General features: G+C 39.8%; 1 protein-coding gene across 1 annotated transcript in view; it reads left to right on the top strand.

The window, feature by feature from the left end:
• mboat2a (membrane bound O-acyltransferase domain containing 2a) overlaps positions 1–27,794 on the top strand; it is a 96,302-nt gene that overhangs the window by 52,091 nt on the left and 16,417 nt on the right. The window contains exons 3-7 of the mRNA XM_038307049.1: positions 705–782; positions 15,809–15,904; positions 24,844–24,899; positions 25,512–25,569; positions 27,607–27,793. Of these exons, the coding sequence (XP_038162977.1) occupies positions 705–782; positions 15,809–15,904; positions 24,844–24,899; positions 25,512–25,569; positions 27,607–27,793 (475 nt within the window). The remainder of the gene's footprint in view (positions 1–704; positions 783–15,808; positions 15,905–24,843; positions 24,900–25,511; positions 25,570–27,606; position 27,794) is intronic.

Here is a 27,794-nt window from a genome sequence, read left to right as displayed (position 1 = left end):
TCCCTCGCTGTCGCGCTCCCCGGAAGCTGCTCACTGCAAAAAATTTGAATCTTAATAACTCATTTTTTCTTAAAATAAGTGCATTTATTCTTGCATTGAGGAGGAAAGTGAGACACTTTCCCAATGGAACAAGATAATTTACCTTTAAAATAAGAAAAAACAATTACAATGTCTTATTTCAAGTGCATTTTATCTAATTATGTTATTTTAAGAGTAAAAATACTAATTCCATTGGCAAATCATCCTACTTACCTACTAAAATTAAGGGTAAATACACTTAATTTAAGATATCTTTACTTATTTCTAGATTATTTTTGCACGTCCTCGTTGACTCACGTCTCTGCTCTCCTGGAGGGCTGAGATCCCACGCAGCTCTCTGACGGACTGCATGTTTCTGCGCTCTGCCTGCTCTCCTGTGGGGAACTGAAGGGCAGACGGCGGGCCTATCTGCATGCAGCCTTTACTGATGTCACAGGGATGTATTTTTAGACATTTTGCAGCTGAAGCGCTCAGAGATGATTTAGCATCTTAGTGTGAGGTCTAATATCTCACCGCTGTCTTCTGACTGACTGGAAATGACTGGGTTGGGAGGGTGGGCGTGGCCACGGAGAGGAAACAAAAACATTCTTTGTACTCTAACGCTGTCAATGTGTTTGTTGTGAAACGTGCAATCTGTAATGATGTTATTTTTCATGTTTTTGAAGGTATTCGGTGCATTTCTTGGTGCAGAGCGGCCTGTCCTACGGGGTGATGATCTTTGCCAGCCTGGAGCACATGCACAAGTAAGAGATCAAACACGGTCCACGGCTGTCATTTTAGGGTTTCAGGAAGCTTTTTTTCATTAAGCAGTGATGGTAGAGCAATCACCTGCAGGGGCTTTTCTATTAATTTCACTTTTGTTTTTATTTTACACTAATTCACAGCACATTTCATCTCAAGGCTCTTCACAGAGATCAATCAGATCATCCAGACAGGTTGTTTCAAAGTTACTATTAAGCAGCTGATTGCTAGCCTCGTGAGACCATCCTGATCTCGCGAGCTTTCAAGATTTCATCAGATCAGTCTGGAGACTCTCTGTTGAAGAAAATTTGGAGCCGTTCACCAAACGAACGTCCAATCAGCGTTGGCTTTGAGGCGGGTTGAGATTTGACGCAACACCAAAGTCGAATTGATTACTGCAACGATGTTTTCACAGGTCTGCCTAAATAGTGGATCAGACAGCTGCAGCTGATCCAGAACGCTGCTGCCTGTGTCCTCACTAAGACTAAGAAAGTAGAGCACATCACCCCGGTTCTAAAGTCCTTCCACTGGCTCCCTGTATCTCAGAGAATAGACTTTAAAATACTTCTGTTAGTCTATAAATCTCTGAATGGCTTAGCAACTAAATACATCACAGACTTGCTATCAGTGTATCAACCCTCCAGACCACTCAGGTCTTCTGGCTCCAGCCTGCTCTGCATACCTAGAACCAGAACTAAACATGGAGAAGCCGCATTTAGTTCCTATGCTCCACTTATCTGGAACAAACTTCCAGAAAACTGTAAAAGTGCAGAAAGCCTGAGTTCCTTTAAATCAAGACTGAAAACAAATTTGTTTAGGATTGCCTTCGACTATTCTAGTTAAACAGTTCAACTAAAACATATTTTCTTTAATCCAACTGTTTTTAATATTCTTTTTTGTTTCTGCATTTTCTATTTTATTTTATTTTATTTTTTTATTTTTTCCTACTTGCTTTGATTCTGTTTTATCTTCCTGTATTTTAATCATGTAAAGCACTTTGCATTGTCTTTGTACTGAATTGTGCTATACAAATAAATTTGCCTTGCCTTGCCTAACAAGAAGCGCGACCGTTCAGTCTAAAGAACATGGCGGCTTCAGCCGATGAAACTAGCGTTAGCGTGGCTATCGAGCAAGTTTTATCGGAATTACAGAGTATTTCTTCACTGAAAGAAGAGCAAAACACTGCTCTGGAGGCTTTTCTCAGAGGAAAAGATGTTTTTGCTCTTCTCCCGACTGGTTTCGGCAAGAGTAGCCTGGCTTGTGGTTGTGTTTTCGTCGTCGCTCTGTTAGTACGTTATGTGCTTCGTTGATCTGATTGGTTTATCTGGCCCGTCTATCACCAACATAGGCCAATCAGCTAACCAGTATTTTCGCCCCTTCCCAAAATTACTTCTACGGAAGGTTTCCAGATGGATATGCGGAGCAAATCCATCTGGCGGAGTCAGGTTAGCTGATTGCATCCAGTAATCGACTCTCCAGCAATCTCTTAGCTCAGAAGTGATGCAGATGTTTTTTTATGGTAAATAAATTTAGAAATCTACACAAACAGCCATTGTCTGTAGTATTCATACAATCTCAAATTATTTGTTTATCCAGATACAGCTTTGAGTGTCGATACCTGTCTTTTCAAGCAAAAACATGTTTTGTAAACTAAAAAAAAAAAAAAAAAAAAAACAATCCAGAAAGGAAGCTTTGAAATAAAATCAGCATTTTTTGAGAATAACTTTACTGTTTTATCAGATTCTTCAAATTTTTTTTATGTTTTACTCTTTCAAACTTTATTTTGAACTTTAGTTTTGTAAATTGCTTTCTTAGCAAATTGTGTTTTAGAGATAATATTTTCTTCACCTCAATCCAGATGCAAACATCAGTAAAAATGTTGTCATCCAGAAAATGTGATCTGGAAAATGCAGTTTGGGAAAAAAAAAAAAATTGGTTAAACTTCATCTGAAAAAGAGAAATATAAGAATAAAATACGGAAAACTGCAGCTTACTCAACACCTTTTTTGATGAAGACATTTTTCAGTTTTACTTCTGGATTATGTTTTTTTTCTTCACATTTCTACTTACCAGACATTTTCTTTGTTAAAGGAAAAAAATCAAAATCTAGTATTAAAGCAAAGTTTTCTTAAAATAAGTGTATTTGTTCTTGGATTGTGGAGGTAAAAGTCACATTTTGCCAATGGAACAAGACAATTTAAATTTAAAATAAGAAAACACAATTGCTTTGTCTTATTTCATGTGCGTGTTCTAAGTATCTTATATTAAGAGTAAAATTACTCATTCCATTGGCAAACTATCTCATTTACCTACTCAAATTAATGGTAAATACCATTAAATTAAGAGATTTTTACTTTTTTTCTAGATCTTTTTTGCAGTGTATCATTTCACACTGGAAAAAAATCGAAATCTAGATAAGTCAAATTGTATTAAAATAAGTGAATTTTTTTCTTGAATTGAGGAGGTAAGTGAGACACTTTGCCAATGGAACAAGGCAATTTACATTTAAAATAGGAAAAAAAAACAATTGCATTGTCTTATTTTCAGTGCATATTATCTAATCATCTTATTTTAAGTGTAGAAATACTCATTCCATTGGCAGAGTATCTTATTTACGTGCCCAAATTAAGGCTAAATACACTTAATCTAAGAAATGTTGACTTCTTTCTTGATCGTTTTTGCAGTGTATTATTTCACTCTCTCAAATGAAGTAGAAATAAACCTTTAAAGGTTAAATTTTAGTTTGATTTTTGCAGTTCAGATATCAGACACTGCAAAAAAGGTCTAAACATAAGTAAATCTTTCTTAAAATAATTCAAATTAAGGATAAATACACTTAATTAAAGACATTTTAACTTTTTTGTAGATTGTTTTTCCAGTGTAACAGCCATAATGAAACATAATTCATTATGAAAACTTTTGCTCACTGTTTGTCTTCTACTGGTTACTCTGGTCCTCCTAACGGCTTAGATCTTATCAGACCAGGTCCTGATGACCTGGTTAAAGCACAAACCTGCCCACTGCACGCTGTAAAGAGTGCATTAATTACAGCAATTGAGTTTACAGCAATTGAGGGATCATAGCTTTTATGGCGTTTGTTGGATAACTGCTTAACCTTCTCTGCCCTCCACAGCAGAGGTTTCATCTGTAGAGGCTTTGATTTCAGATCTGTAAGCGAAGCACAGGCTGCTTCCAGAGGTAAAATTTACCCCAGAGAGAAAGCCAAAGCTGGGTCTGGCTGACATGCGGTCGTACGCTGAGGCCACTGAACCCAGTGCTTCAGCTTTTTGCCTAACAAATGAACTCCTCCTCCAACCACAGGTTGCAGACCTGACCCCCGATGCCTCCAACCTCTGAGCGGACACGTCGACCTCGCTTTTAACCTACGACCTTTGCTCTTTGAGCTCAGCCTTACACGGTTACAGCAGTAAGCCACAGCGGGGATATTTGCATATTAAAGAGGTGGAGAAGGGCGCAGGATGAGAAAAGTATGTGATGACATCTGTAGAGTCGATCACAGGGATAGGAAGCACTATTAAGCCTGAAGTAGGACCCATCTTTCACACAAGAAACAAAAGATGCTGCATCTCTCAGCCGTATCCTTAGAATGTAACAGAACTGAATATACTGAGAGCAGACAAGAAAAGGTAGATTAGAAAAACTGGAAAACAAGCAAATCTGACATATAACTCAGGTTTTAATAAGAAAGAAACAGGAACAGTATTGAACAACAGATCTGCAGCAATATTACGATGAATCTCACTGATAATAACTTTAGAAATCAGTTATTTAGCCCTTAGAGGTCAGAGAGAGAATGGCGTTATGGACAAAAGTCACTCCGCTCTCCTTCTCTTTACACCAGATAGCAACTTCTGGATGCTTTTGTGTCTGTAAATAAATATTTGTTTATTTTTCAACTTATCTGGGAATGGGCTGGGGTGGCAGCAGGCTCAGCAGAGACTTCCAGTCTTCCCTCTCCCCAGACACCTGAGACGCTCCCAGACCAGCGTAGAGACGTAGTCCCATTTCCACTACCCTCTGAACACCCATCGATGCTGAGCTTCAATCATTTAACCGTGTTGAGCTCGGTTCCTTATGACTATTTACACACCACGCTAGCATGGTTCCTCACCTCCTAGTGGCAATCTACGGTACTGCTGCTCTCTAGAGGTAAACAAGCAAACCAACATGGCGGCGCCTGTAACATTTAGGAAGTTTGCAGAGAGACAGGCGCAGAAGGCAGCCTTTGGTGAATTTACTTGACACAGAGTCGGCTTTTGGGAAGTGGATACGATAAACGATTGTTTAATCAGAGCTTCCAGACGCCAGAAACAACGACAGGGATTGAGGTTCATCGCACTGCTAAGCAGGATCATCACTGGAAATCATGCGGCACAGTAGAGAAGCTAGAATTTTTATGTAATTTCATGATTACAGAGGTTGACTGTAAGGAGATGACGCCGTCTGCTCATGCGCTCTTTGTTATCTGAGAACCGAGCCAGAACTGAACCGCGCCGACTCCTACCGGTGAACTAGTACTAGGGGTGTAAATCACATCCATCATGGCGATTCGATTCAGTATCGATTTCCTGACCCAACGATTCGATTATTTTCGATACTCAAGAATAGACCACGATGCGATTCGATTCGATTAATTGTTTATTTTATTTTTTTACACCTTACAGGCTAAACAAAGTTTCAAGTTTGAAATAAATCAATGAAAGCTGTAATATCATTATGCATTTTTTTTTATAGAAACAACAGCAAATAACAGAAGTAAAAAAGTTGCATCAAAAAATACTGCAGAAAATCAGTGCAATGAGTGCAATGCAATACCTCGGCTCCAGACGGCCCCGCCCCCTCCACAGACGCTCCGTTGCACCTCTCCTGCAAACAGTGCACCAGACAGGAGGCCGGCTTGTTTTGTTTTTATGACCCAAATTGCAGAAAACAACTCGTGAAGTTTGACCCGCTAGAAGAGCGAGGTGCGCGAGAACGCTGGGACCCTTTTCCCACCTGGATCTCCGCTCTTTTTGGCCCTCATGTCCCTCCGTCGTCGGACTAAACTCGCCCCCACTTCCTCTCCGCCTCGGCCGTATCTAGACCCACAGCGTGTAGCACAGACCACGCTTCAATATTGAGCATAAATAAAAAATGTCTGTGTCAAGCTCACTGCAACACACTGCTGTAAGAGTATAACCAGGAAGCTAGGTAGGAGGGGAAAATAGGTTTAGCGCCACCGCAGCACGGGAGGAGAATTACACCCAGGAGCAAATGGATAAAAATAGACCGGAGGGAAAAAAAAAACATGAATCGATTCTCTTGCAGACGTATCGATGCATCGGATCGTCGGCTGTTGGATCGATGCATTGATACAAAACGATTATTATTTACACCCCTAACTAGTACCATGTTAGCGCGGTTCAGTTGGGCGTACCGTTCACAATCATCAGTTATCGAAGGATAGGAAAGGTAAAGGATAGGAAGGACCTTTCCTATCCTTCGTCATCCGCTTTGCTGAAGCCATAGAGCCATTTATACGTTATTTTTTTCTTTATGTTGAACTGTATTCATTTAACGTTTTCGAAATTTGTGGTTGGGTTTGAAAATTGCAGTTTCTTTGTAAAAACAAGGAATTAGAAAAAGAAAGATGGCTTCCATGGAGCCCTTCACATGACTTTAATATGTAAAGAACTACTCAATAAATGAGCAAAAGTTGATTTATTTTAGCAAGTTTAGATTATTAAACCAATTTAAAACCTTTCCTGACTCTGCTGCAGCTGACGCAAATATTACATCAGACCAAAAAGAAGACTTTTTTATTCCAGTTTAAAAGGTATTTATCAAACTTTACTTTTAATGTATTAAGTCTGATCAGGCGGCAGGTTCTGGTTGATTTTTTTCCTCTAATGAATGACTGATGAAGCTGAAGCTGAGCAGGGTTTGCTGAGTGCTCTGCCCGGCAGATGTCACACAGAGCGCTGCCATTATTTCCATATCAGGCTGGAGGTGACCAGTGAGGACTTTGTCCCTCTGTCCTCCTCCATCCCTTCATCTTCTTCTCCTCTCTTTGTCCCGCCTCATTACATCCGTTTTCTGCTGTCTTCTACCTTCCTGCTGCTCAGCTGCAGGAAAGAAACTGAACTCGTCCATCCTTCTTCATTTCTGTTAGATTAAGAGCAACGATGGATTCATCAGTCTAACCTCTGAGTCTATAGATGCATAATAAAGCTACTCAGTCTGTTGTGAGCAGCAGCTATCAGCTGGCCGTGCTGCATATGTTAGGATTTGGTGCCGATTTCAGCAGGTAGCTAATATTTAGAGTTAAATATGTTCAAACATTCTCCCAGGTCTGCTTCAGCTCATGCATAAGCAGCAGATTTAAGGTGCGTTCTGCTCTCTGTGGTTAGAACTGATCAAATCTACGAAGAAACCTGGAGTGCACTAAATTAACAGCTGTGGCGCTGAGCCGTGACTCATCTATTTTTATCCTGACACCGAGACACTCGCCTCTTTGGGGAAATGTCTTCTGTAGGTGTGAGATTTCTGCAGAAAGTAGTTTTCCTGGAGGTGCAGGAATGGCTGTAAATGTGGCCTTGCCTCTGTTCAGTGGCAGGGATCATATTTCACACCACCCATCCATCCATCCAGTCCCACCCTGCTGTCTTTCTGTCTCACCTGTTGTGTGTTTTTATATTCTAGATGGTACTTCACTTCTTTATGGTCAGACTCAAAGGAGCATATCTGTGAAATAATCAGATATGATGGAAAACAACCAACAGGACTTTGTTGGACCTGTTAGTAATGGGAAAAAAAGTTCTGATTGCTACAAAAAGGGTAGTTCATGAAGATTTATTTAAACAGGGTTTCTGCAGGTCATTAAAAATCATTAAATCATTATTTTTTAAATTAAGGCCTTAATTGGCATTAAAATTAATTAAATTTGATAATCGTGGCATTAAAATGCTAAAGAAAAGAAGCTTGAGGTGGAGAAAAGGCTAGAGAATGGGGAAAAATGCAAATTTGAACCAAAGTGGCGGGAAAAGGAGGAACTCGGGACATGGCTGCAGTCTGTCCACGGTGAAGATGACGAAGGATTTTGACATGTATGTATGTACATATATAAATCATGCATACTTGTTGATGGCATTAAGATTATTTCTAAGAGCATTAAAAAGCATTAAATAAGAGTTACTTATTAATGTATAAACCCTGTTAAAAAAAACAACAACTTTTTTTTCCTGAGGGATTATGATAATTCTCTTTAGTGTGAACTATTGCTTCACAGGTAGGTCTGTACACCAGATGGAAATTTCCTTTATTTGAGCAAACAAGTCAGTACAAGGAATGCTCTCTGTAGGCAGGCGGTAAGTCAGCAGTGTGTCAAATACCTCGCTGCTGTTTGCTGCAGGGCAGCCCTGCATCAGAGGAATAAAATAGAAATATTGTTTATTATCACTCATTTGGGAAATCAGGTGAACCAGCAGCAAATAGCATTCAGCTTCATATAATGGAGACAGAAGATGTCTTTCAGTCATCAATGCTCACATTCAGAGACACACAGGAGCTCTTTCAAGCTGGGCACCGTTTCCTTCACAACACCTGTCCCATCAACCAGGAATCAGAAATACTTTAATAATCCCAGGGAGAAATTACTTTAGTTACATTACTCCAATTGTAATAGAGTGACTATAGGACCATTTAGATAGAACACTAATTCATACCATATATATAATTAGGGGGTCCCCGCTCCATCTCACCATCAGTTTGGGGTCCTTGGCCTGGAAACATTGAAAACCCCTGGGTTAGAATATAAAACGAAATGGATCAGAAACAGCAGCTTTGCCCTTTATATAGAGAAAGGGGGTCTATATAAGGTGTCCTCCAAGGGTCATTTATGGCCCTCTTTATCATTTTTTGATAATTTGGGGTCACTACCCGAACATCTGAGTGGTCATTAAGGCCCCGTCCACACGAAGTCAAAACGAACACGAAACGCTAATATTTTCCAGAACGTTTGTCGTAAAGACGGAGACGTAAAATAAATGTGATCGTCCACACGAATGCATGAAAACGCTGCAAAATGTATGCCAGGCCTGTAAGTGGCGCTGTGGTGCCAAAGCAAAAATAGGCGACGAATGTTGGGCATGCGCACTAATATTTATACATGGTTGCCCTGCGGGTCCATTTTCGTGGTTCAGTCAAATTCAGGTGCTGAACTATGTGGTCGATATTGCTCTGTTCTTACTGGAGATATTCCAGAAGAAGAACAAGATTCTGTTGTAAGCCTGACAGCAGGGTGAGTAGCATGAGCAGCAACCATTCAACACAGTACGGCGCCATTGTTGTTGTGATACTGTGTCGCGCATGCGTGTTTAGAGGCGACGCTATGACGCATGCGTGTAAGAGAAAATGCGGTTAGAGCTTAAAGATGGAAACGTGGAAACGGCGTTTCAAAATCTTCCCACTCTGAAGGCGTAATAAAAAAAGATTGTTTACAGACCCCCGAAACGCCGGCTTCGTATGGATGAGAGGCTGGTTTGGTGGAAAATTTGTGCGTTTAGGCCAGGGTTTGGCTCCGTGTGGACGGGGCCTAAAATAAAAGCAGCAGTCCTGACTCCTGCTGCAAGCTGTTAACCTTTTCACCAACAGCATCACTGTAAAACTGGCTGATTACATTTTTATCAAGCATTTTATCAGGCAGGTATTTAGCGACGGTTAGAAACTGGTCCAACCCGGAAAAAAATAAATAAATTCTCTGTAAGGTCAAACTCTGAGATGAAGTGAAATTGGGTTTCTTCGGTAGTTTTTTTTTTTTTCTAGCATTTTATTGCTATTACACTGTCACAAGTACAGAGCAACAAGATCTCTCTCTCTGAATTGAACCCATCCCCTTGGGGAGCAGTGGGCTGCCATTGTGTTGCTCAGGGACCCAGAGTGGCAGTCTGTGAGAGTGGGGCTCGAACTCAGAACCTCTAGATTCCAAGCTCTATGCCCCTAACCACCAGGCCGCCACTCCCCACTTATCATAACGCTGATAACTTTAGGAACCTCTGATCCCGACGGTTGGCTGTTGCTAATCAGCAGTCTGATAGTTAAATTTCTTCTTTAGGTTGATTTGATCAGTTAAAGCTATAACACTGCATTCCTGCCACCTGCAGGTAACATGAGGTACATCAATTCCACACGTTTGCGGGTTCATTTTGAAAAGAGGCGAGCTGATCCTTTACTGGGACTAGTTTGAATGTGTGAGCAGCGTTACTTCTCCAACCTGAGAAGGTGAAACCAGTGAATTTCTAATAGTTTGGAAACTAAGTCATGTAAGAGAAAATATTAGTGTATTTATTTTTTTTTTTTACTAATTAACAGACTTTTGTAAAAAGATTCAAATTAACATTTTCTTATAATATAAAATGACAAAAAGTTTAATTTTAAGTGTTTTCTTTTTCATTTAAGTAATTATTTTTTCCAACTATGTTTTGTTTATTAACGTTCCCTAAATGCCGACTCTGGAATATCAATTTATGAAATTAGGCCTCAGAATGCAGGAGCAAACTATATCCTGACCTTGTTGATACTAGGGGCATAGAGCTTGGATCCCAGAGGTTCTGAGTCTGGAGCCCCACTCCTACAGACTGTTAGCCTCGTGAGACCATCCTGATCTCGTGAGCTTTCAAGGTTTCACTCGCAGATCATTCTGGAGATTCTCCGTTAAAGAAAATTTGGAGCCGTTCACCAAACGAACGTCCAATCAGCGTTGGCTTTGAGGCGGGTTGAGGTGTGACGCAACGAGAAGCGCGACAGTTCAGTCTAAAGAACATGGCGGCTTCAGCCGATGAAACTAGCGTTAGCGTGGCTATCGAGCAAGTTTTATCGGAATTACAGAGTATTTCTTCACTGAAAGAAGAGCAAAACACTGCTCTGGAGGCTTTTCTCAGAGGAAAAGATGTTTTTGCTCTTCTCCCAACTGGTTTCGGCAAGAGTAGCCTGGCTGTTAGTACGTCATATGCTTCGTTGATCTGATTGGTTTATTTGGCCCGTCTATCACCAACATAGGCCAATCAGCTTAGCAGTATTTTCGTCCCTTCCCAAAATTACTTCAACGGAAGGTTTCCAGATGGATATGCGGAGCAAATCCATCTGGGGGAGTCAGGTTAGTGAAACCATCGTAAAGAGCGGGTTCACAGCGACGGTTTCATCGTACAGAGTGAGCTGTAGTTGCGTGCAACGATTGAAAAAACTCGCACAGTGTATGGCCGGCTTTAGCAAACTGAAATATCCTGAGGGGAAATGTCCAACTATCATTTTTGGGTCCGCTTGGGTTCGGCAATATGACGATGTTCCAAAGCACCAGGAAGTCCGCTTCTGATTGGCTCAGACACACTAAATGAAGCTTTTGAAGAGGCCTTGTTAAAGTATGATTTTAAAATGTTTGAAGTTTGAAAATCCTACATGTCTGAATCCAAATTTTAACCAGTATTTTCGCCCCTTCCCAAAATTACTTCAACGGAAGGTTTCCAGATGGATATGCGGAGCAAATCCATCTGGCGGAGTCAGGTTAACAGACTGCTGCTCTGGGTCTATGAGCAAGACCCTTAACCTCACACTGCTCCCTGGGCGCCGCACAATGGCAGCCCACTGCTCCCCAAGGGGATGGCTTAAATGCAGAGAGTTATGCAGCAGTTTTGCTGCTCTGCACATGTGACATTGTAATGACAATAAATGCTGGGGGACAAAAAACAAAAAACATACAGCCAGCAAATGCCGTATTAATGACCATTTCCTACAGAAATGGGATTAATTTGCTTTTTCATTGACATGTTGTCATTTACATTATTTTCAAGTACGTAGAAATGAAAACAAACTGCAATTTTAATAGAAAGGACGTCTATTTTCTGGCCCTCAGAGTACTTTTAATTCACATTTTTGGTCCTTATGGCAAGAAGTTTAGGAATAACATGAAGGCGGCATCATTTCAAACATTAGTTTTTGCATCAAAAAGCAACAACAGACTATTTACAAGACATTAAAAAAAACCTGCCAATAACAGCAGTGATGAAAACACTGAGTTTGTTGGCCAGTATTGAAGTTTGGGTGAAAATGGAAGCATCCAATCAGGTTTAGGGTCTGCATGCAGGCTGCTTGAGTCTCTTTGTTTCTGGTGTTCAGTTCATTAAAAAAAATAAACCTGTGTGTTCTTAGAAGCGAGGCAGTGTGTGGGCTGGACATGATCACAGAAACATCATTTTTACTCCGTCTGATTTTATTTCCCTCTCCCGTCGACCCACACAGCATGTCTTCTGCATAACAGTACACTGCTTTCTCAGGATCATCATTTGGTTTTCAGAAGGAGGTTTTGTCTGTTAGAAGCTTTAAATGTATTAATAAAAAAGTAATAAAATGTATTAATAAACAAAATGATGTGTTATTAGCTAAATTTCAATAAATTCTTGTTTTATACTTTAAGAGAAAAAAAATCACTATTCATTTGGAGGAGATATTATGCAGATGTTAAAACCAATGATTTATAATAAAGGTAGGACAAGCGTCAGGGGCAGCGTATTTATCAGATGTTGTTGGTGTCCTGTTCAGATCAATTATAACCAAAAAACTTGGTTCTGGTCTGCTTATCTAACTACCATCCTATCTGCCTTACAGCAAAAAAGAAAAAAGTTGGTTAAAGAAAAAGGTTCAGTGGTTGAAAGAACTATGCTTTACTTTCACTGCCGTTTTATTGCCTCTGAAAGTCATGTCTGAGAAAATCCCAAAGGTTTGTAGTACAGTTATTGTATACAGTATTGTTGTTCATGATCTAATCTGCCACTAATGCTTGTCTATGTGTCTTGCAAACCTACCAAAGAGCACTAAAGCCTCTTCCCCACAGAAAATAAGGTGTTAACCTGTTTTTTAAACATGGGTCGATCCGCTGACAATCTGCATTGGGCTACCCTACCAGTGCGACAGAAATCAGGAAAGTAAACAATGGAGAGCAACATGTAAGGAATCCAGAGCATAGTCTTTATTGTTTCTCTCTATTATCTGTATCAATCCCTCTCACCAGAGCTGCTCCATGTTTATCCAATGTAAGCAGAGTTGTTTCGGCTTCTTAGAGCAGAAGCACTGGCGCGGTATGTTGACGTCTCTATGTTGCGTTTAATGGTATCACGTAAATTAGTGGGTAAACCCGATGATTTTAACACGGGTTGCTTGCCGAGTCGTTTGACCCGGTGTTCTGTCGAATGAGCATACCCCGTCAGACCAGCATACTTATAGTCATTACGCTTTCGCAAGACGTCAGATTTGCATTTATCGCTTTAGTTTTGTATAAAAATAGACTTTAAACTACCTCAACAGGCTAGTATCCCTTTAGTTTAGACCTTAAACTACACGCCCATTGGGGTAGTTTAAAGTCTATTTTTCGTACAAAACTAAAGGGATAAACGGGTATTGACTATGGGTTTGCTGATCTGACTGCCACTAAAAGCCCTTTGTTCACGGGTTTAAAAGTTTTTTTTGGCTAGTGTGAAAGGGATATTACTGTCTGATTTGACTTTTGCAACCTAAGCAGCAGATATAACATATATAATATGTGTTAAACCAAATTATTTTTTCTAATGTAGAATCTGCTTGACAATAAAGTCCAATTTTAATAAATTCAAACAGTAATGGGATTAAGTTGGAGAACTACAGGTCAAAAAATGTCTTCATGTTTGTCAGGAAAACTGTTGAGCGTTCATATTCATTCACGTTATTTAATATTTAAATGAATAACTTTCAAACATGCCTTTCTGTGAACATTTACCCAACTGACTGTTAACAACAGAAAGAGGGATTCAAGCTCATACATAGTGAAACTCAACTAAGACTAATGATTTCTATGCACATAGAACAAAAGGATACAATAAAATAGTTGATTATTAATAAGATAAAACAATAAAATTATAGTTTAGCATAGATTTTATGTTTGAGAACAAAAGTTTATGTTGAATGAGGTGGAATTACCTTTTTAACTAGAAATTCAAAGAGGTAGTTAAAACATTATCAAGGTAAAATAATATCCTAAAGACTAATTATGCCTTATCAGAAATCTATAACTGGTTAAATAATTGATTCTGAGGGAATGAAAATGTATTTAGGAAGCCTTATAGCAAAGACTTTAGCTTTGTTTAGACAAAGGAGCTAAAGGAGCTAAAGGCTAGCAGATAAAGGTACTCGTTTTAAAGGACTCTTTTATCGTATTTTAGCAACGAGCGATTCAGAAAACAAATAAAAATGTAAGTTTATTAGATGTTTAAACCCTTTTTTTTTTAAAGTTGGTCATGAAGGAAACTAAAAACATATTAGCATCTAGTTCTGCTAGCATGCAGGCACTATTAGCTTATACGGTTTAACTTTCAAAACACAGTGAAAACATAATGAAGGCTTACAGATTTATTTGGTCATTTTGTACACACAAGTGTAAAGAAAAATAATTTTCTTTAAGAACAGCTCTCTAGACAATTTCATTTTTTTAAAGTAAGGCCTTGAGAACAGTAAAACAAACATAAAAAAACAGTATTATAAACATATGACTGTATTTAACTTGCGGAAACAGTTTCCGCCATTTAAGGATGTCTGGTCTCAGATCTTTCTGTAAAACCCAAAGTGTAGACAGCTTGTTCTGAGCTCTCTGGTTCTTTAAGCAGCTTCTTAAAAGTTAAAAACCAATCCACTGGACTTTGTTTCCAAGGTTGAAGATATTTCGCTTCCCGTCCAGGGGCAGAGCTAGATGGGGGGCCAAGGGTGGCCATGGCCCCCGAATCATTGGCCACCCCGACTATTTTTCCCCTTTAATAGCAGTAATACTCTCAAGTGAAATGTTCTAACTTACTTAACATTTAAATTTTTCATTTGTTAACAGATACTTGACAAAAAAAACACTGTTGTTAATAATGCACATCCATATACTGACATTAAAGATGATAACTACAGAATTCACGCTCTTTCAGAACTAGATTTTGTCTTATGGGGTAAAGAGAAAATTATGTCTCCGTAAGTCATCTATGAGTCTTCAGTGAAATCAGAGATAACTACTTTAATAATGAATGACCCATTTATTGTAGCTATTAGCACATGTAAATATTCTTTCTGTGCGGAACAATTATTGATAAAAGTATGTAAGTAATGACAATGAATAAGATGCAGAGGCGCGGAGGCAGAGTTGAGTTCTTGGCGATTTAATTGAACAACTGAAATCCAAAAACCAAAGAATAAAATACATTGAACCAAAAACCAGACAACTTCATGGGAAACACCCACGTGGGGAACCAGGAAAAGAAGAGGAACCAGCACTGAGGAACTGCACAGGAAGAGTATATATGGGAGACTGAACAAAGACAGGACTAATGAGTTGATTGGGAGCAGGTGTGAACAGAGGATTCTAGAAGGGAGCTAGGGAAAAGGAGACCAACACAAGAGGGCAACTAAGAAAAAACTAAGAACTCAAATATGTCCAGAAAGCACAACAAAAATATGAATTAAACTGATAAAACTAGGAAACAAAGAAAAACATAGAACAAAGTGAAACTGAATACTCAAAATAAAACTTAACAGAACCAAGACCACAGAGGGTCTCAGGATCTTCCTCCTCAGCATCACACTTCTATCAGGCCTGCATCCTGGTCCAGCCAATGGTCAATATTCATCCATGTCCATATTCATCTGATGGGACACAACGAAACGCAACCAAACAAAAAAAATCTATGTTTTAAAATAATTTCCTTTGAAATATTCCCCAGAAATCCGATAATGATCCGATTTTATTCAAAATGTTTCCTACTGGATTGGAATTCAAAATCCTCTTCCTGTATTTACCTTTTGGTCTCCTATCCGGGACACATCTGACCCATAAACACAGCGTTTGGTGAATACAAGCCGAACCACCAGAAAAGTTGAAAGTTGCCAAAATTAGCAGATTTGGACCAAAGTGAAGCAGCTAAAAGTGTAAAAACTAAATGTGTCTCTGTTGCTTCTCTCCTTGTCTGTGCAGGTACTGCTTTATCGTCACCCTGGGTTATCTGATCCTGTGTCAGATCACAAGAGTCTACGTTTTTGACTACGGCATGTACTCTGCAGATTTCACAGGGTAAGCTTCTCCAACGCCACTGAAACATACAGAAACCTGCAAATAGAACATAAATGTTTTTATGCTGATGAAGGTTCTCAGTCATCCAGGTCATAGTTTTTTTGAAATTTTTTGAATTTTTACGGAATAAGTGTTTTTTGTCCGTGGGGTGTCAGGCATGTCCACAGTAGGACGCTGCTTCGGCTCCTCCACGCTGTCTGGTCATTTCAGCAGACATGCTGCAGGGTGGTGGGGGGGGGGGGGGGGGGGGGGGGGGTGGCCGGTCGCTAAGCAGCGTAACACAAACCCATCCTGCCTCTGTGACGGCAGAGATCTCACTCCTTCAGCTGCGCTGGCCATCCATCTGTTTGCCTCCAAAAATGTCAAACCATTTGGCCAGTTATTATGGGTGGATCCAAGCACAGAGAAGCCGAGCTTGCAGATTTAAAACCAGGCCGCAACTTCTCCTGCTCTGAGAGAGATGAGAGATGACTAACGCACATGTGGGTTGTGGAAGAGTCGGAGGGGAAAAAGGAGGAAGAATAGAAGGAAGGAAGATAGGAAGTTCAAACTAGGATGTAATTATCCGGGAGGGAACTTCCCATTGTAGGCTTACTGGTACAGCTGGGGCTGTTACTGTTATTAAGGCACTAATTGCTATCTGAGCCCATTAGGTTCCTGATAGCATTGCAAAACAAAGCAAATAAAGACAGTACAGTGCTCTTAGCAATAATTATGTTTAAAAGCTCAAATTCGGAACAAGTTTCAAAATGAATCCTTTCCCGTAGTAAAAAAAAGGTAAAATATTAAAATATGCATCTTTTTAAATAAAGACCCCCCCACAGATTTCAATGTATGTTATTGCATTAAAACTAACACAAAATGCATTATTTAAAACCTCTGCAGTGTTCTTCGTATCCGCCCCCCTTTACTCTGACACCAATAAAGAAAGTCGAATCCCTTCAGATATGCAAGGCGACTATGCACTCACTACATATTCATCTTAAAGGGGCATAATACCATCATTTGTCCATACAAAAAAGGCCATAAACCATTTGATCATGATTAAATATGGAAATATTCACCAAAAATCCATGCTGAGAGTGTTTAGACAGGCCTTTATGAGCCTAAATAGAATTCCAGCACTGAGTGTGATGAGTAAAAATGAGCAGATGTGGCGCCATCTGCTGGCAGTGCTACAGAAACAGAAAGCTGGATGGTGGCGATTGAGGAAGCTACTTAATAGAGCCTGACTGTCCTGCATACACATTGTGGATTAAACGATTTATCTTCAAGCATCACACGACTAGCCTCGTGAGACCATCCTGATGTCGCGAGCTTTCAAGGTTTCACTCGCAGATCAGTCTGGAGACTCTCTGTTGAAGAAAATTTGGAGCCGTTCACCAAATGAACGTCCAATCGGCGTTGGCTTTGAGGCGGGTTGAGGTGTGACGCAACGAGAAGCGCGACAGTTCGGTCTAAAGAACATGGCGGCTTCAGCCGATGAAACTAGCGTTAGCGTGGCTATCGAGCAAGTTTTATCGGAATTACAGAGTATTTCTTCACTGAAAGAAGAGCAAAACACTGCTCTGGAGGCTTTTCTCAGAGGAAAATATGTTTTTGCTCTTCTCCCCAGTGGTTACCACACGACAACCATCAGCAACACCTCTATAATGCGGTTTTACTGGCTTTGGTAATTAACACGGTCGCCGCAGTGACTTCAGCAGGGTTGTCAGATGTCACTGACTTACGCTTTCCAGCCCAAAAAATTTTAATAAACCGTCTGGATATACGAAATCTCGCCCAATTTGAACCAAAGTGTTTTGATCTCTTAGGCCACAAACCTAAAGAAAAACATTTTTTACCCATAGACGGCCGTCCTAAACTGCCAGATTGGGAAACGTCCCAACCTCGCAACAATGGACGCAAGACGGGAAACATTAGCCTTTAGATGCAAAACCCTAGCCTGACGTAGTCCTACTCAATTCTAGTCAGAATATGAGTCTGATGCTGCTCCATATAGCTGTGATTATGGGGCGTGTTTCGAACGAACCAGGAAAAAAAATGCCTCTGCACTTAATTGGATAGACCTACAACCAATAAGAGCAACGGAGTGCGTGACGTATGTTAAGCAACGCATAGTTGTTGTCAACAAAAATCAAAACGTGCAGTTGCACGCCTAGAATAAGAAGAGGAGCCTTGATCGCGTTTCTCTGTTCCTCTTTTAAAATGAATTTGCTGTCGATATCTTCTACAACAGACCTAATAGCAGAATCTACTCACCTCAACTCTCCAGCGGCAGCTATTGTTGTTGTCACCCATGCACGCTTTGGTCACATGGTTGATTACGTTACTGTTGATCATCTGTCCATCATCGTATAAAGCCCGCCCTGACAATTTGATTGGCCCGCCAGATATTGTGCTAGCATACTCGCGCTACTGTTGAGCAATGCCAGACCGAACTTCCCGACCTCAAACGTTGTGGGCGGGACTAAGTTCGGAATGGCACCCAGGCTAGCAAAACCCCATCATGCAACGCAACATATTTTTGCAAAATATTCAAACATAAATTGGCCAAATATAAGAGGAACATCGTAGTTTGGTTTAAAGAAAGCATTTTAGTTTTATTATAATTTAGTTTGTTGCAAGGATTTTACAGTTTGAAGAATCAGAAAATGACATCATATGCCAACCGTCACAAGGATGTTCATGACGAGGAAGGGCTATATATACTGCATGCATCATTTAGGGAGTTAACACTGGATTCCTTCTTGACCTCCTTGAGTTATTTACTGTCACAGGTAGGAGCTTCGGCCGGATAGGAAGTGTTGGGGCGGGTATGATTGAAGGAGGTCCGGCCCTCGCACGCTGAAATCACAGATTACCAGTCCGATCCTCCACCGTAAAGCTAAGACTCCACGTTTGGGTCGTTGGTTCTTGCAGTCGCTGCGATGTGATTCTCAGGAAATAAATAAATATGTCATAAAATTAGTAGATGTTACCATGGGCGGTTCTAGACAGGGGCCAACGGGGGCCTGTGCCCTTGTAGATAATGTCCTGGCCCCTGTTATGGCCCCTGTACTGAAAAGATAATACTCAAAGAAATTCTAAAGATGATATGCCCTGCAACAAGCATGGTTACTGAAAGGTCCTTTGGATCTATTTAATTTTTTTCTTTAAAAATTGTATTTTATTAACTATTTAAAAAGAAATAAGGTGATGGCTTCAGTGGGATTGAGATATGATCCCAGTTTTCATCTGCTAAATGTTTTTTTCAAAAAAAAATAGTAACATACTAAATTTTTTTTACAGCTGAATTTAACAGTTTTTCTTAAACTCTAATTCAGATTTTATAGAAAACTGTAATTTCAACTTAAAGTAGGTCATAAATATGTAAAATTCCAAAATTCTGAATGTATATTCACCTAAAAAGACATTTAGAATTTTAATGAAACTTAATTGAATAGAAGTCTCACTTCATGCAGTTATCCTGTTTTTTATTTCATGCTTTTCTGGAAACACGCTGGCCCCCTCCTGGCCCCCTTGGTACTTTGGTCTAGAACCGCCACTGGATGTTACATTTATTCATCTAAAACTTCAAAATCAAAATTAGCCATTGAATAATTATGAACACCTTTAAAACAATGAATTTAGAAACAGGATTGTTATTTTTAAAAATAAATTTGAAAACAAATACTATTACTTCACTTGATATTTATACAAGTAATCCTATGTATTTTTAGAGGGTCTGCTCTCTGGTTGCATAGTTATTTTTGGGGTCTGCAGGTAAAAATGTCTGGGACACACCTGTTCTAGTCAATTTTCCCCAGAGCGTCCTGTCAGAACATCAAGGAAAAATAACATTTCTGTTCCTAACAAATCCAAGGCAATTTTAAAATTAAATAACTAAATAAATATATATGCAAAAACCTTTCATGCAACTTAAAAGGCTCTAAAATTTCCCAGTAGTTGGTGAGTCATGAACTGAATCTGATCTTGACTTGTCTGCTGGATTCAGGCAGAAAACTACTACTTAGCAGAGATGGCAAAAGTACTCACTTTCCGCACTTGAGTAAAAGTACAGATACTTGTGTTAAAAAATACTCTGGTAAAAGTGGAAGTACTGATTAAACTTCTTTACTCAAGTAAAAGTAACAAAGTACAGGCTTGTAAATTTACTTAAAGTATAAAAGTAAAAGTAGAAACCACTTTTTTCATGCCGTTGCCTACATTTTAAATGGATGTCTGCCAATAGGACTAGATCTCCGTTGTGTTCATTTTCAATCATCTCGTCGTCCATGCTACTATGCTAACGCCACCGCCACCAAGCTGCAATGATTTGCCGCCAATGAATACCGCCGAATCTGTCGATTCATCTTGTAGTGGTGCGTCAAATGCAACGTAGATTCCCATCCAATTAGATTGAATTTGGTATTGATGACGTGAAAAATAATAACGGTAACTCCATTGAAATGATTCAAAACTAAAGTAACGAGCCAATTTTTTAAATGTAAGGAGTAGAAAGTACAGATATTTGTGTAAAAATGTAAGGAGTAGAAGTAAAAAGTCGCCATAAAAATAAGTAGTAAAGTAAAGTAAAAATATCAGAAAAATCTACTTGAGTACAGTAACGAAGTATTTGTACTTCGTTACTTCCCATCTCTGCTACTTAGACTCCAGAGCGTATTACAGGATTGCTATCAGTAGAATCAGCGTCAATAAGGACGTTTACTCACATATTCATCAGCTTAGCAGCCACATCTGAAAACACACTGGCTTTAGCTCCTGCATCAGTGAACTCTGTGTTCATACTGTATTCCCAGCACTGCTCAGTCTTATCTGTGCAGTATTGTACTGCTGTTGTTATTGCAAATATAATTTGAAAGGCTTTATAAGCAAAAACAAAGGGTGTAACAGAAGGATGATAAATAATACACTGACACGATGCGGTAATCTTACAGTAAAAACCTTTGATGAAACCAGAGCGAGCTACTGGGGTATACGTTTGAAAAAGTAATATAACAAGACTGTTCACCTTTAGGGGGGAATCAGTGCGTGAGCTCACTTTAATAGAAATGCAGCTTTTCTCTGAAAGTTTTAGTTTCTTCTGAGGAAAACAGCCTCAGCAGGCAGGCAGGTCAGGGAACAGCTTCTACGTCGGACTAAGCTTGTTGACCAATATTGTCAGAGTGTCGTGAGCTTGCATCGTTCCTGCTAATGTGACATTTGATCAGTCCGACGAATGCTAACATCAGGCCCAAAGGCTAAAGGTCACAGAGTGATGAAGGAACTGAGAGGAAATAAAGAACGAAAGGGAACAGGCAGCTTATATCGTCATCCAGTCAGAGATCATATCGCGCTGCAAGCCTGGGTCAGTAGCAGGGTTCCCGCGGGTCCTTAAAAAGTCTTAAAAGGCATTGAATTCTTCAAAATAAAACTAAGGCCTTAATTGGTATTAAAATGTCTTAAATCAGTCTTTCGTAGGTCTTAATTTTTAAAACATCATAAATAGGATTATTTTTATTACGATTTATTTTTGTAATCTAAATAAAACTTTAAAACTGACTGTGGTATTATTGGTTCCGTCCCGATAGCGGAACCAATAAAGCGTTGTTGCGGCCGGGACATTTAGGAGATGCATCATTAACTTTTTGTCTGGAAAATATGAGCAAGTGTAAATGTAACCAAAATTGTCTCCAGCCAAGAGTTTTCTCCATGGCTAAAACCAGGGAACATACATGAGGCTCAGTGGATTTAGTGCAAGAAGTCATTCAAGCTCAGAACGATGGGAATTAAGGCAGTGGAGTCGAACATGCGAAGCACGAAACACAAAGCGTCAAAATGGAGTTACAGAGAAACAGCCGGTATTTCTCAGTTTAGTTCCACCCTTGTCTCTGCAACGCCTCCACTTATCACCAAATCAAACATACTAAGAAAACCATACAAAGAAAAATAGCTGCAAAAAAGACTTAGCACTGGTTATGTTGGGGCTTTAAAACTGATTTGTTTTGTTCCCTGCTGAAACAAAGTTTGTGAATTCAGTTAAATAATTGTTCAAATACACTCATCAGCCACTTCATTAGGTAACCCTGTCCAACTGCTCGTTAACACTTAATTTCTAAGCAGCCAATCACATGGCGGCAACTCAGTGCATTTAGGCATGTAGACATGGTCAAGACAATCTCCTGCAGTTCAAAGCGAGCATCAGTATGGGGAAGAAAGGTGATTTGAGTGACTTTGAACGTGGCATGATTGTTGGTGCCAGAAGGGCTGGTCTGAGTATTTCAGAAACTGCTGATCTACTGGGATTTTCACGCACAACCATCTTTAGGGTTTACAGAGAATGGTCCGAAAAAGAAAAAACATCCAGTGAGCGGCAGTTCTGTGGGCGGAAATGCCTTGTTGATGCCAGAGGTCAGAGGAGAATGGCCAGACTGGTTCGAGCTGATAGAAGGGCAACAGTGACTCAAATAACCACCCGTTACAACCAAGGTGGGCAGAAGAGCATCTCTGAACGCACAGTACGTCCAACTTTGAGGCAGATGGGCTACAGCAGCAGAAGACCACACCGGGTGCCACTCCTTTCAGCTAAGAACAGGAAACTGAGGCTACAATTTGCACAAGCTCATCGAAATTGGACAATAGAAGATTGGAAATGGATGGTAGGGTCAGAATTTGGCGTCTACAACATGAAAGCATGGATCCATCCTGCCTTGTATCAACGGTTCAGGCTGGTGGTGGTGGTGTCATGGTGTGGGGAATATTTTCTTGGCACTCTTTGGGCCCCTTGGTACCAATTGAGCATCGTTGCAACGCCACAGCCTACCTGAGTATTGTTGCTGACCATGTCCATCCCTTTATGACCACAATGTACCCAACGTCTGATTGCTACTTTCAGCAGGATAATGCGCCATGTCATAAAGCTGGAATCATCTCAGACTGGTTTCTTGAACATGACAATGAGTTCACTGTACTCAAATGGCCTCCACAGTCACCAGATCTCAATCCAATAGAGCATCTTTGGGATGTGGTGGAACGGGAGATTCGCATCATGGATGTGCAGCCGACAAATCTGCGGCAACTGTGTGATGCCATCATGTCAATATGGACCAAACTCCCTGAGGAATGCTTCCAGCACCTTGTTGAATCTATGCCACCAAGAATTGAGGCAGTTCTGAAGGCAAAAGGGGGTCCAACCCGTTACTAGCATGGGGTACCTAATAAAGGGGCCGGTGAGTGTATATCTGTCATTTGTGTGTTTTTAGCTTTCTTCCTGTATGGGAAGCTTTTCAAAATTTGAAACATTAGTGCAGTGGTTTATGTTAAAATAAACCTTTGGGTTAAGTTGTCACAAGCAGGTTTTTCTTGTGAATTTGGTCTTAAATTTTTATTTCAAGTGGCATTAAAAAGTCTTAAAAAGTCTTGAATTTAACTTGCCTTATGCTGTAGGAACCCTGAATAGGTAGTAAGTTCGGTGGTGGCAGCGTCATGCTGTGGGGATGCTTTTCTTCACCGGAGAGAATGATGCTGGAAAAAAACAACAAAGCTCAGCTGATTAGAAGCTTTGGGAAAAAAAAGTATTTTAGTAAAAATGAGGCCAACTGACAGCTGCTCATTTTGATCTATTCATAGAAATGGCCAAAACTCAGTCACACAGTGTTTCATCCACACGCCTTTCAAACAGGGCTTTAAAATATCTAAAACGTGTTTCAAAATTATTTTTTCACAAGTGCTTTTTGTTTTATAGCTGTGTAAACAAATAAAACGAGATTTAAAATTCCACCTGACGTGTCTGACTCTGCAGGAGTAACACAACAGCAGGTGTTCATTTTTAGCCACACCCCCTAATGGCCGCCATCATTGGAAACTAGAGGCTCAGACCTCTTAAGGAGGGGTCAGCTGTAGTTGCGTGACCATTTCAGGTGATGTAACCGGCATATGTTACATAAGCTTGCTCTGTTACACTGGAAAAACGATCTAGAATTAAGTCAACATTTCTGAAAGTGTATTTACCCTTAATTTGAGTAGATAAAATTAGATAATTTGGAATAAGTATTTCTACTCTTAAAATAAGATAGTTAGATAATATGCACTTGAAATAAGACAATGCAATTGTTTTTTCTTCTTTTAAATGAAAATTGTCTTGTTCCATTGGCAAAGTTTCACACTTAACTCCTCAATTCAAGAAAATATGCATTTATTTTAAGAAAAAATTACTTATTGAGATTTAAATTTTTTCCGTTGTGTTCTTATTTTCTATTCAGTTTGTTGATATTATTGTTAAATTTTAATTCACCAACAGCTAAATTTTTCTTATGCAGAAGGTCTCTAATAATGTATATCAGCTTCTTTTTCTTTTTTTTTTAATTGGGCAAACTGCCCAATAAAACCTTTGTGGAATAAATCTGCTTTAACTTATTCAGTCCAAATTCGCATGACTTATAGTCAAGATGTGGATCTATAAAATCTGATGCTTCATCCAGAGTTTCAAATGGGTTTTCATGGTGTTTTGCAGGATTTATTTCGGAAAGAAAATTGGTTAGGCACATTTTTTTAAACTTTTTTCTTTATAAAATCACCTATAAATCAGAAATGGTGACATTTAAAATAATGGTTCAAGCTGAAAAATATTCCTCAATGTCTTTTTGCCATACAAATGGAAACAACTGTATTTCCTATTTATAGTCTGGGAGCTGTACTTGCTTAAATTCACATGTAATTTCAGGCGGACTTTGCTCCTCAGACCCTCTGGCCTTAAAGAGTTGAAGCTTTACTTCCTAACAAAGTTGCATTACTTTGTGTCGCGTATCGCATGAAACCAGATGAACAGATATTGATGTTTTGTTTCTTATATGCAGAAAAGTGAGGATTCCTCTCATTTTCCGTTTTCACTAAGTCTAATATGATGAAATGCTGTAGAATAATTCAGTAAATGTCCTTATTATCTCTTTGGCTTTCAGGCCCATGATGGTTATAACGCAGAAGATCACCAGCATGGCCTTTGAGATCCGTGACGGTAAGACACTTTCTGCTCCTCGGCATGTGTGCGTGCACCTCTAGATGCCAAGGTGCCAGTTGTGACAGAAGTGAAAGAGCAGATCAAGAGTGAACCAGTGGAGCAGAAACAGAGCGCAGGCGTGGTTATGTAATGGATTTACGATCAAGGGTGCCCTCTTTGCCTTCCTCTGTCTGCTGTTGGCAGCGGTTTGAGCACAAAGAGGCCTAAACTAGCTGTGATGATGGCTTTCATAAAGAAGGGAAGCGTATGTCCTCTCCATAAACAAGCCTTCAATGTGTTAAAGCATGATGCAGTTAAACAGTAAAGAGCCCAAACTACCGTATACCTCTTTAATGTTTTGGATTTATTTTTTTATTGCTCACTTTGCTTTTTTTTTTTTCCTGGTGAACGCAGCCGTTGGATTAGTGAAGCATGTCGTTGTTCACACAGCTTTTTCCTGATGAGTTCAACACCTGCAGGTCTCCTTTAACGCAGCAACCTCTGCTGGAAGGGAACTTTCAGGCCTCTAAAACCTGAACTCTTTGACCTCAAAACCTGATTCCCCTCCCCGCCGTGCATCATGCTGATGTTCATGCATTGTAATTAAAGTGTCTCTGTTTCTCCACACAGGTTTGTCGAAGTGCAGGGAAGGCCAGCTTACTCCCAGTCAGAAATACCTAGCTATCAGGTACGTGATTCAGGTATGTTTTAATGCTTCAGGGTTGAATAAACAGGTTTGCTGCTCGTTAGAGCGGCAAACTGCAGCTCTGATGGTATTTTAACGGAGCTGTTATCGCTGTCTGCTTTGGGAATGATCACGTTCCCTCCTGCTCGCTTTCTCTCTGTCAGTTAAGCTCTCCGTATCTAGGAAACCAAAGACACCGGCTGCTCTGGAGTGAATCATAATGTGGGAATGCCTGTAATCCCCCATCCATCCCTCCTGCTTAACAAATGGTCTTAAATCTTCTCTGATGGAGATGAAATGCAGCTGATCTTAATTAACATAGTGCAGAACAAAAAATGCCTTCTAAAAAATAAGAAAAAAATACAGTGTTTTAAGTGAATAATTGCTTATTTTGAGCAAAATAATCTGCCAGTGCAGCAAGCAAATGAGACTTCTTAAAAGATTTCTTAAAACAAGAACATAATATCCTAGTAGTAAGCATCCAAAAAAACTTAAATCAAGTAGAAAAATCTATTTTTTCTTTTACTTGTTAAGATTTTTTCTCTCTTTTTAAGCAATTCATTCTCATTTATTAGTCATTATTGCTTAGAATTAAATGTCCTCTAACCAATTATTGCTCAAAACAAGCAAACAACAGGCTTAAAAACAAGGCTAAATGTACTTGATACCAGTTCATTTAAAGGCTTAAAACTAGTCTGTTTTTCTTAGCTAGAATGAATTTCATTATTTAGGTGTAGTGAATGTATGGGAAAAATACACTTGACAAAAACTTTAAAAACGTTTTTTTTATTAATATTTTAGCAGAAATGTCACAGAATTAAGCGAAATAACTAGCCTGACGTAGTCCTACTCAATTCTAGTCAGAATATGAGTCTGATGCTGCTCCATAGAGCTGTGATTATGGGGCGTGTTTCGAACGAACCAGGAAAAAAAATGCCTCTGCACTCAATTGGATAGATCTACAACCAATAAGAGCAACGGAGTGCGTGACGTATGTTAAGCGACGCATAGTTGTTGTCAACAAAAATCAAAGTGTGCAGTTGCACGCCTAGAATAAGAAGATGAGCCTTGATCGCGTTTCTCTGTTCCTCTTTTAAAATTAATGTTCTGTCGATATCTTCTAGAACAGACCTAATAGCAGAATCTACTCAACTCTCCAGCGGCAGCCATTGTTGTTGTCACCCAAGCGCGCTTTGGTGACGTGGTTGATTACGTTACTGTTGATCATCTGTCCATCATCGTATAAAGCCCGCCCTGACAATTTGATTGGATCACCAGAGAGTGGGCGATCATACTCGCGCTACTATGGAGCAATGCCAGACCGAACTTCCCGACCTCAAACCTTGTGGGCGGGACTAAGTTCGGAATGGCACCCAGGCTAGGAAATAACCCCCTACCCGCCAAAAAAAAAACTCACAAAGCTGAGGGCTGCACAGGCCAAACAATAAAGTGATGTAGCAGTATCGCTACTCTCTACCCCTTCTATTCATTCTAGCTAATCTGAAACGTTCAATTCCATTTGGAGAGCGAGATCATCTGTGGTAGCAGCACTAAACATCTTCAAGGCATGTGAGGAAAACTAGCAGCAGTTCCAAGTACATCCTGCTGCAGCCTGCACATCCACATCAAGGACAGCCATATTGGAAATGCTGACCGCTCTTGCCTCTAGGCGCTGGTGAGAGAAATGGCCAAAAAAATGTATGTCACATGGTATGTCTGTCACATGGTATGTCCTTTTTAAGTAAAAATGACTTATTGAGGTTTGAATTTTTTCCAGTGTATATTGTGTTGAATGTGATGTTTTCATGTACATTGTGGATGTAAACAACTGTGAGAAACGCTAATAAACATTTTAAAACAACAAAAATTTATGGGAAGATAGAAAAAAAATAGCATGTAATTTCTTATTTTCTATTATTTTTGTTATTTTGAAAACCAAAAAAATGAACCAGACAGAAACTTCAGCCTCCGCCATATTTTTCTCAACGTGTTCACTAAACGGTGTTTTTTCCTGGAAATAATCTTCCCTGACCTCCACAGCCGGATGCCCAGCTTGCTGGAGTACCTGAGCTACAACTGCAACTTCATGGGCATCCTGGCCGGCCCCACCTGCTCCTACAACGACTACATGGCGTTCATTGAAGGGACGTCCTACCAGCGGCGGCACCAGGAGAACGCCAACGGCAAGGAGAACGGAAAGGTCAAGCAGAGCGAACCTTCGCCGAAGG

This window comes from Cyprinodon tularosa, unplaced genomic scaffold, assembly GCF_016077235.1.
Source record: "Cyprinodon tularosa strain WSP-4 unplaced genomic scaffold, ASM1607723v1 ctg6, whole genome shotgun sequence".
Taxonomy (NCBI): domain Eukaryota; kingdom Metazoa; phylum Chordata; class Actinopteri; order Cyprinodontiformes; family Cyprinodontidae; genus Cyprinodon; species Cyprinodon tularosa.
The sequence above is the reverse complement of the archived record's forward strand: the minus strand, read 5'-3'. Positions and strand labels throughout refer to the sequence as shown.